Raw genomic sequence first — 9,005 nt, forward strand, 5'->3', positions numbered from 1 at the left:
TTTCGATAGTTATGCGATGCTTGGAAATAGCTTTTGCTGCAAATAATTACACAGGAATATGAACCAACAAATATCTTGCCAGAAAAAATCACTTAATACCTTAATTATGTTAGCTTGAAGCTTAAAACATTTATTTGAGGTATGTAAACAAACTATCGGTAGCTACTGACAAATCAAACCGTGACTAATTCACCACCCACCACTAGCGCGTTCGGCATTTGCCAACACTAACACCTGCAAGCAACTTGTCATTTTCAAAGCGAAAAACATTAAATAAAACGCAATTGGATGGCAAAAATAAACATTACCCCCTCGTGTTTGACATACAACGTTTGAGTAAACAATGAAATCATCGATTTGAGGACAGTAAATGCGAGAAAGAGCGAAAAGAGAGGCTCAGCCAGTCGCCTCTGTGTGTATGCGAGTGTGGGTGAGTGTGCCTGTGCGTGTTAGTGTTGGTGGGCAGAACAATAACAAGCCCAAAAATGCCAATGGACATGGAATGTAATGGAGCAGGACCAACAATAGCGTTCCATCGGAGGCGATGAATCACAGGTGAGTGGAGGGGCCCAACCCCAAATCCAGTCCAGACAGTCAGCTTACATATGTACATGAATACAAATTGCAGCAGCCACAAACGTGCCTTAATTAACGAACGAAAAGCAATAAACTTAATCCAAAGATGCCGCTGCTGAGCAAATGCTTCCCCTGCTTCAAATTCAAGCGCGAGGAGGTGATCGACAAGCTGGACTACAGTAATACCCCGCTAACGGATTTCCCAGAAGTTTGGCAGCACGAGCGAACCCTGGAGGAACTTTACCTGAGCACCACAAGAGTAGGTCCCTATTTATTCTTATCTGTGTACTTAATTTACCCTACATTATCTTCCAGTTGCAAGCTCTGCCACCGCAATTGTTTTATTGCCAGGGATTAAGGGTGCTCCACGTAAACAGCAACAATCTAGAGAGCATCCCACAGGCCATTGGCAGTTTGCGCCAGCTGCAGCATCTGGATCTCAACCGGAATCGTGAGATTTCCTTCTTTGTGCTTCCCTCAGTACTAAAATGCCACTTATTCCATTAGTTATTGTCAATGTGCCCGAGGAAATCAAGTCCTGTAAGCACTTAACCCACCTGGACCTGAGCTGCAACAGCTTGCAACGTCTTCCCGATGCCATTACCTCGCTAATTTCGCTGCAGGAGCTGCTGCTAAACGAGACCTATCTAGAATTCCTACCAGCCAACTTTGGCCGATTGGTAAATCTGAGAATTCTAGAGCTGCGACTCAACAATCTCATGACACTTCCCAAATCCATGGTGAGACTAATCAACCTACAGAGGCTGGACATTGGCGGTAATGAATTTACCGAGTTGGTAAGCAATAAGAACCGGGTACTTATAAGCTCTGACAAAGAATTACTAGATAACTTAATGTCATTCACCACAAAAGCTTTGTAAATAAGTGCATTTGTAATCTCAAAATTTATATATTTATTTAAATGCCTTTAAACCGTTGTCAGAGATTAGATATCATTTTTATATTCTTAAATTTAAATTCTTTTTAATTAATTTATAACTCCACAGCCCGAAGTTGTCGGCGAGTTGAAGTCCCTTCGCGAACTATGGATCGACTTCAATCAAATACGTCGTGTTTCGGCCAACATTGGCAAGCTTCGCGATCTGCAGCACTTCGAGGCCAATGGCAACTTGCTGGACACTCTTCCCAGCGAGCTGAGCAACTGGCGCAATGTGGAGGTATTATCCATATGCTCCAACAGCCTGGAGGCCTTTCCCTTCAGCGTTGGCATGCTGAAGTCTCTGGTGACATTCAAGTGCGAGTCAAACGGTTTGACAGAGTTGCCCGACAGCATAAGCTACTTGGAACAGCTCGAGGAACTAGTACTCAGCCATAATAAGCTTATACGCCTACCTAGCACAATTGGGATGTTGCGTAGCCTTCGCTTTTTGTTCGCCGATGATAATCAACTTCGACAACTACCAGATGAGCTGTGCAGCTGTCAGCAGTTGAGTGTGCTAAGTGTGGCGAACAATCAGTTGTCCGCTCTACCACAGAACATTGGAAACCTGAGCAAGATGAAGGTACTCAATGTGGTGAATAACTACATAAATGCATTGCCAGTTTCTATGTTAAATCTGGTTAATCTTACATCGATGTGGCTGAGCGATAACCAATCGCAGCCCTTGGTGCCGCTGCAATATCTAGATGCAAGTACAAAGACCCAGTTGACCTGCTTTATGCTCCCGCAAGTCACATTCAAAATGAACAGTATACAGGCCCAACAACAGGCTCAGGAGCAGTATGAGTTCGTTTACGCCAACCAGCAGCAGCCTCACGCGAGTCCGTCGAGAAGGATTTGCTTCGCCGAGGAGGCCACCATTCTTAGCAACGCCAAAGCACAACCAGCGCCCAGTTATCCCAGCTTTGTGGCCGCTCCACCGACGCCAACGCCCGATCAGATGGCTGGGTCCGTGCGGCTAATGCGTTCACCCACACCTTATCCCAAGGAGCTGCGACAGATGGCCAAATATGTGAGGCAGGCTCAGGCGGCGACCACATCGGCCAATGCCAGCGAGGTGAGGGAGGCACGCGTAGTAACCAATGGACAAATTCACTGTGATAGCAGCAATGCCAACCAGGATGTTGTGGACCAGGCCACAACAAGTGCAATATACGGCATTACGCCCGAAACGACACACATCTACGGAGTCTATCAGCAGCCGCAGCAGATGGCGCACCCGGTGCCAACGCAGGAGTACTACGGCTTGCCACTGGTCAACTACGAAGCACACTATCAGCAACTTTACGTCGAGGCCAACACGCCGCTTCCCACCACGCATTTAAACGGGGATCAGGACTATGAGTTGCAACCGCTGCAGCAACAACCGATGCAGCAACAGGCGGTGCCAACACCCCGGTTGGAACCACCACCATACCACATAGCACGAGTTTACACAAAGAAAACGCCCGAGGATCTCAACCTTTACGAGTCCATGAGGCAGCGAAAGCAGCAGCAACAGCTGCAAGAACAAACCATCTACCAAGATGCTTTGAATAGCAATAGTAACTTTAAAACGACAGCGATTGGCGCTCAGGAAGTCGAAGAGTCAGTCGATCAGTTGGACTACCAAAATAATATTAGCAATAATTTAGAGCCAAATCCGGAGGAGGAAGACCAGGAGCTGGATGACACTATGTCGCAGCACTCGCTTAATTCCACGGCAACTAATAATACTTCCAAAGCGAGCCATAAGAAATCCACCTGGATCTTTGGTGTCCATAAAAATCCGACAGTCAAACAGGTTACACTCAAGTGGGAGAATACTATAGGCTTTGATATAGCCGAGCTTCTTAATCAGGTTAGTTCGAATATCTTTAATCCGTACATCAGGTAATAATTTTAATAATTTACCACCACAGGTTGGCATCTTTGTGAGCTCCATAACGCCCAATACGAATGCCGCCCGCCTGCTTAATCTGAACGACAAGTTGCTGGAAATCGACGGCTACGACCTGACCAATGCCAACCTGAGCGATGCCAAACGAGTGCTGCTAAACTGTGGCACGGTCATGAACATAATGTTGTCGAGAAAATGATGGACCATCTATTAACCGACCTAAGCCGATTCCCATCCCGAGACCGAAGACTTTTTGTGCATTTTTCTAACGCATTTTTCCAATAAGCAGCATCGCCGAAATCGGATAACAAACCACTTGGACCGATCATAGTGTTAGTTCATAATACCCTTCCGTACTGGCGGTCAAACCATCAGTCATAGAGCACAATCGCCAGCTAGAGAGGATCCCATGCTTTTTGTATATTAGATAGACGAATCCAAACTGCCATTTTCTCTGCACCTCCATACTCAATAGAAGAATATTACCACAATACGGCCAAAATTAGTAGTTATAGCCCACAACAAGTATTCTCAAAATTTAAGTTAAATGAAGATGAATTGAATTTATAATTTGACTTTAAAAATGTTTATTTATAATTCGAATTGAGCCACTTATAAATAAGTTGGATTTATTTAATCAGTATCTAATCGATATCTTATGTAAATAGTTAAGTTATGCACTTAAAGAAGCAATAATATGTTGGTTCAATTATTAGTTCCAGACACATATAAATACCCTGTACTTTATTATTACGATGCGTAGATTACATTGAAGTGGCATTTGCATCGGAAGTTGTGCGACCATTATTCTGACCGCCAGTGGAATGTATCAGCATAATACATATAAATAGTGCAATTAGCGTCGATTATAGGTATATATACGCACTCATTATATATACTTGCGATAATCAGACAAATTACCTTCAACTAGCGCCTATTTTACGCCCAGCGTTGTTCAAATTTGTTCCCAAAATTATATGTATAGATCAATTACTTGATTACAAAAGATATTTGCTGTTTATGTTAGTTGTTATGGTGCAGCAATACAAATTCTATATATATATATATATTTACATATACGTACACAATCTATATTTATTGTCCAATCGATCGAAGTGTCAAACATTATTTTCAATGGTGAACTGTTAGCACAAACTGAATTCTCACGCTATTGGCATTGTGATCAGTATTATTATTTATCTGGTTAAACACGTGAAATCTAATCGAAAGTTAAGCACTTCTATATTCATAGCCTTTATATATATATAGTCATATATACATATGTGCATTATTGAAGAACACACACACACACACATACTGCATACATACGAATCTAGCTAACTTAAGCAAGCGCACACATTTTGCCAATTCAATTTGATTTAAGAGCGTTACCACAAATCACTGAAATACAACATTCACTTTGTCATTTCGCCATAGTTTTTGATTAAATCTTATCCAGCCGCCGAAAGAGCCAAGTACAAAAACCATCTAGTCAACAGCCTGGCGGCCTTTTGATTAATGTCTCCGCCTGCCGCTGTCGTTATCGACAGGCAATTATCTATGGAAATTAATTGACGGCGACATTTGTAGTGTGCCATTTGGTCGACACCAGCCAAAGCACGCAATCCAATCCCCCAGGACGATCCGGTACATGCCCCCTTGCTCTACGACTCCACTGGCTACGACATCATCAGCGACAGCGCCACCGAATGTTGTCTGTTGCGGCACTTTTGGCCACATGTATTTGCATAAAAAGTGTACAACCAGCGGAATGGTCGTAAATTCAACTGGAAAGTAGTCAACGAAAAAGCGCAACCGCGCACTATGGGCTTCACTATGTGAAGGATAAATGGGCAAAATACATTGAAATGTAGGTATTGCAATAAGAAATTAATAATAATAAGAAATTATAATTGAGAAATCATGATTTTTTAATCCAAAAATTTAAATTAAATCTTATTCTTTATAATATACAAAAACGAATTTATAATTTAAATTCCTTAGTTAAAACAAATTAATTATCCCAAATTTTTTTAAAGTATTTACATTTATCAAACTTTGACTTAGTTTCTGTTATAACCTTGTGCTCATTCAACTTGTTTTACGCCAAAATATGATGAAAAATTATAAGATCCTTTTCATTCAAATGGGTTTTAAGGTTATATAAGCATGAGCAAGCCCAGGTTCGCTACTCTTACTATTTATTTAAGCCTAAAAAGTTAGTTAAAATACTTAAAAGGATTGGATTTATTTTGAATATATCTAGAAGATATCCCATGGTGCTTTAGCCTGCGAGGAAGCGTGGAAAAAACTGAATGTTTGCATGAATATACGTACTTATTTATTTTGTTGAGCACTAATAATTACACTAACACACTGCCTCCGGGGAGCTTCGTGCTGAAAGGGGAGTTAATGGGCGGCGGACAGCCTTGTCCTTGTCAAATGTTTCGTTATCTGCCAACGCTGTCGTTGTTGTTGTTGTTGTTGTCAAGCGAACGCTTTTCTTCTTCACACACCAGCAAACACACACACACACACACAGAGAGAAAGGAGAAAGCCTGCCCATCGCCACCCACTCTGCCCCTTTTGATAGCGTCAACATCAACTAAAACTGTGAGCGACTTCAAACGGCGCTTTGTCAGTGACCTTCGCGTGCTGGGGCGATGGCATATGTTTTTCTTGCCACCCACCCATTTGGGTGGCAATGGGTGGGTGGGTAAAATGGGTTGGAGCCAAGAGCTGGCAAACTTGATTTGACATATGATGTGCCCGTTTCGTTGGCGACTCCTTGCTCCAATCTGGCCCAAATACATTTATCAATATCGCTTCTGGTCGATTGAAATACCAACAGGAGGCGGCGGCAAGTCATTTGGCAGCGTAAAGAAATCACCCATTGCCCACTACTACTCACCCACCCAATCGGTCATTAGCATTTTCGGCGTGTATTTATGGGCAGAAAATGTTGCGCCATAAACATGACAACAAAACAAAATGCGACAAATTTGCGACGATTGCGTCCATGTGCCCATGTGGCACAGTGAGTTCCTCTGTGCCCCAGGGCAAAATAATTGTCATCCAGAATAAAATATGTATGCACGAATATTGTTTGGCTTACGCTCAATTGGAGGCCGGAGGCATTGGCGAAATATCCTGGCGAATAACCAGGCTCATTCCGAAAGCCAGCCAGCCCAATTGCAATGCAGAAACAATTGCATACTTGACGGGGCAAAGTTTATTTTTATGCGAGCGACACTCGGTGGGGGTATTGAGAAGTGCTTACAGTGAAGACTTGATAACAGGAACCAAAAGGATAAGCACCATATTTGTGTAGAAATAGAATTGGAACTTTACATCCACATTTTACATTTATGTAGAAAAAGGATTGAATGAGGGTGTCAAGTATCCGGCTTGAATGCTTACTATATCCCAAAGATCGCCGCTTAATGTATGGCCAATAGTTGCGTGTAGGTCTTAGGGGGTTTTTCCTGTACACACGCTCAGCCTCATATCCACACGCACACGACTAGTGGAAACAAATCAACTCTGTTTTGGCGCCATGCGGCGTAGTTGCTCTGCACTTTGGCAGACCGACAAACGCGACCGCGACTCTCGGCCAGAAGCACGGCTGAGGCTAAGGCCAGAACAGAGCAGAGCTGCCGGAGAGCCCGGCCAAAAGGCAAAGGCAGCCAGCCCGGGCCAACTAGTTTTTCTTTGGCTCCTCCTTTGGCTTTTATTGTACACGGGGGTTTGTTGTTTAGTGTGCCATTGGCGCTAACAACGTGCGGTTCGGTCTTGCGGTTTTCTCGCCGCCCGTTGAAGTCAGTGAGCGGAATAGATTCTAGCCCGATTTCGTGGTCTAAACACACACACACACATAGGGGTGTAGAGAAAGTGCATTGAAGCCAGATCTGCAGATTACACAAACTTGAGTTCCTTGAACTCCCCAAAATATTATACATATCTACCTACGTGGCTTTCTCGGGTTTTGTGTAACCCATTTAGTTGGCTGCACTTTAAAGGCGATTACTATAAATATTAATAGGATTTATTGATTGACTGGCGGTGGGCCAGAGCCAGATCGACACGAGGCTCCGCACCCATGTCCTTTCTTTCGCCCACACTGCGCCTGGAGAATCTGTCCACGCAGCCCACGATGACGCAGGATCATGTGCCCGAGGACCAGCGCTATAACAAACAGAATATCGTCGCTCAATGGTGTGTGCCCATCAATGGCAAGGTACCTGCGATTGGTTTTCAAAACCGCCACATAAACTTAATGGAAATTCGCGATAATTGTCCGCCCATTCCCAATTTTTATTTTATTTTTTTAAACGTAGATGTACCGCATCGAGCTGGAACATGGCACAACCAGTGGGCGGCGCATGATTTGGGTCAATGGACGGGTAAGTTTTTTAGCTCCCATTGGGATGGGTGGGTAGTTGTTGGCTTTGGAGCTCGCAAAGTATTTGCATTGTGAAGGTAAACTTAATTACGGGTCGTGTACGTACGTAATCGTACTTCAGCAATGCAGAATAATATTTGAAATGGTCGTATTAGTTGATAAAAATATTTAATTAATTCCTTGGGCTTAAAACACTTATATTATTTCTCACCGACATTTAGCATTTCAGTTTTTATATGCATGATTAGTACACCATTAGGTTTATACCAAACTGGAAATTAACCGCCACTAAAAATTTAGAAAATTCTTACTAAAGTGCTTTAGTGCTTACAAGTGCTTTAAAACTTTAAACCTATATGAACTATTTAAATTAAATCGATACCTGCTAAATGCACATTGTGCACGAGTAAAACAAACAAAAAAAAAGATTTTACTACAGGCAACGGTGCGTATGAGTGATAAGCTGGTAGATCCAAATGCAACGATTTAAGGACCTATTAAAATTAACCAAGTTCATCGATCTAATTTATCTTAATACAAATCCCCAGGAAGTCTTGCGTCGCGACTGGATGTTCAAGCTGGTTGGCGAGGACACCTTTCACATCGATCAGACGCGCTGCATCATACGCGTTGATCCTGCGCCGGGCTTCAAGTACGAGTACTCCCTCTACATCGACGGCAAGTCGCACGACCAGTACACCGAGGACATGACACGGCAATATCGACTGTGGCTATATACAGATGATGCGGCCGCAGAGGCGCCGCAGGAATATAGAATAATGCTCAAGCTGGACACGCTGAGTCTCTACGTAAACGATGAGCTGCGCACGGAGGAGGTGAGGGAAATGGGCTATTGGCTCCTACACCCACACACACACACACCACACTCACACACTTTATTACCCCCATTTCGCAGTCGGTTTTTGTTCACGGCGGCACAGACACCAAGTTCCTGCTGCAGGACACGGAATTCGTGCTTCAGGCACGCTCAAGTGGCAATAAACATGATGGCATCGTTCACACTCTGCTGGCGAATGGGGTGCCAGTTCCGGAAGCAAAGATTCAGGAGATTATGCAAGAGCCGGTCTCCATTTTGCAGAGCAGCAACTGAGGGGCAATAGGAGGCTCCTCCCCATACGATACGATAGGATAAAGTTTTGCATTTGTTGAATTTGTTAATGCCCAGT

At 43.5% G+C, this 9,005-nt stretch overlaps 2 protein-coding genes across 3 annotated transcripts; both read left to right on the forward strand.

Moving 5' to 3' along the window:
• The first annotated feature begins 210 nt into the window (after window positions 1–210).
• LOC117138288 (protein lap1) lies at window positions 211–4,845 on the forward strand. The gene is made up of 6 exons (XM_033300266.1): window positions 211–555; window positions 629–835; window positions 892–1,027; window positions 1,084–1,373; window positions 1,584–3,377; window positions 3,439–4,845. Exons 2-6 carry the CDS (start codon window positions 683–685, stop codon window positions 3,613–3,615), a joined length of 2,550 nt encoding a protein of 849 aa, XP_033156157.1. The 5' UTR covers window positions 211–555; window positions 629–682; the 3' UTR covers window positions 3,616–4,845.
• A 2,316-nt stretch (window positions 4,846–7,161) lies between these two features.
• On the forward strand, window positions 7,162–8,998 carry LOC117138289 (fas apoptotic inhibitory molecule 1). 2 transcript variants are annotated; one of them, XM_033300267.1, is made up of 4 exons: window positions 7,162–7,653; window positions 7,754–7,819; window positions 8,367–8,654; window positions 8,735–8,998. In XM_033300267.1, the coding sequence occupies exons 1-4, from the start codon at window positions 7,516–7,518 to the stop codon at window positions 8,927–8,929; spliced, it is 687 nt and encodes a 228-aa protein (XP_033156158.1). In that variant the 5' UTR covers window positions 7,162–7,515; the 3' UTR covers window positions 8,930–8,998. The 2 variants fall into 2 exon arrangements, with proteins under 2 accessions (XP_033156158.1, XP_033156159.1); XM_033300268.1 differs by having other exon boundaries at window positions 7,599–7,631.
• The last annotated feature ends 7 nt before the right edge of the window (window positions 8,999–9,005 follow it).

The sequence above is a fragment of the Drosophila mauritiana genome, chromosome 2R (genome assembly GCF_004382145.1).
Source record: "Drosophila mauritiana strain mau12 chromosome 2R, ASM438214v1, whole genome shotgun sequence".
In the NCBI taxonomy this organism is placed as follows: domain Eukaryota; kingdom Metazoa; phylum Arthropoda; class Insecta; order Diptera; family Drosophilidae; genus Drosophila; species Drosophila mauritiana.

Coding starts and splice junctions, on each gene's coding strand:
- LOC117138289 (XM_033300267.1), top strand. CDS start 7,516: ATGTCCTTTCTTTCGCCCACACTGCGCCTGGAGAATCTGTCCACGCAG. Junction 7,654..7,753: donor GTGTGCCCATCAATGGCAAG/GTACCTGCGATT, acceptor TTTTAAACGTAG/ATGTACCGCATCGAGCTGGA. Junction 7,820..8,366: donor TGATTTGGGTCAATGGACGG/GTAAGTTTTTTA, acceptor ACAAATCCCCAG/GAAGTCTTGCGTCGCGACTG.
- LOC117138288 (XM_033300266.1), top strand. CDS start 683: ATGCCGCTGCTGAGCAAATGCTTCCCCTGCTTCAAATTCAAGCGCGAG. Junction 1,028..1,083: donor TCTGGATCTCAACCGGAATC/GTGAGATTTCCT, acceptor TTATTCCATTAG/TTATTGTCAATGTGCCCGAG. Junction 1,374..1,583: donor GTAATGAATTTACCGAGTTG/GTAAGCAATAAG, acceptor ATAACTCCACAG/CCCGAAGTTGTCGGCGAGTT.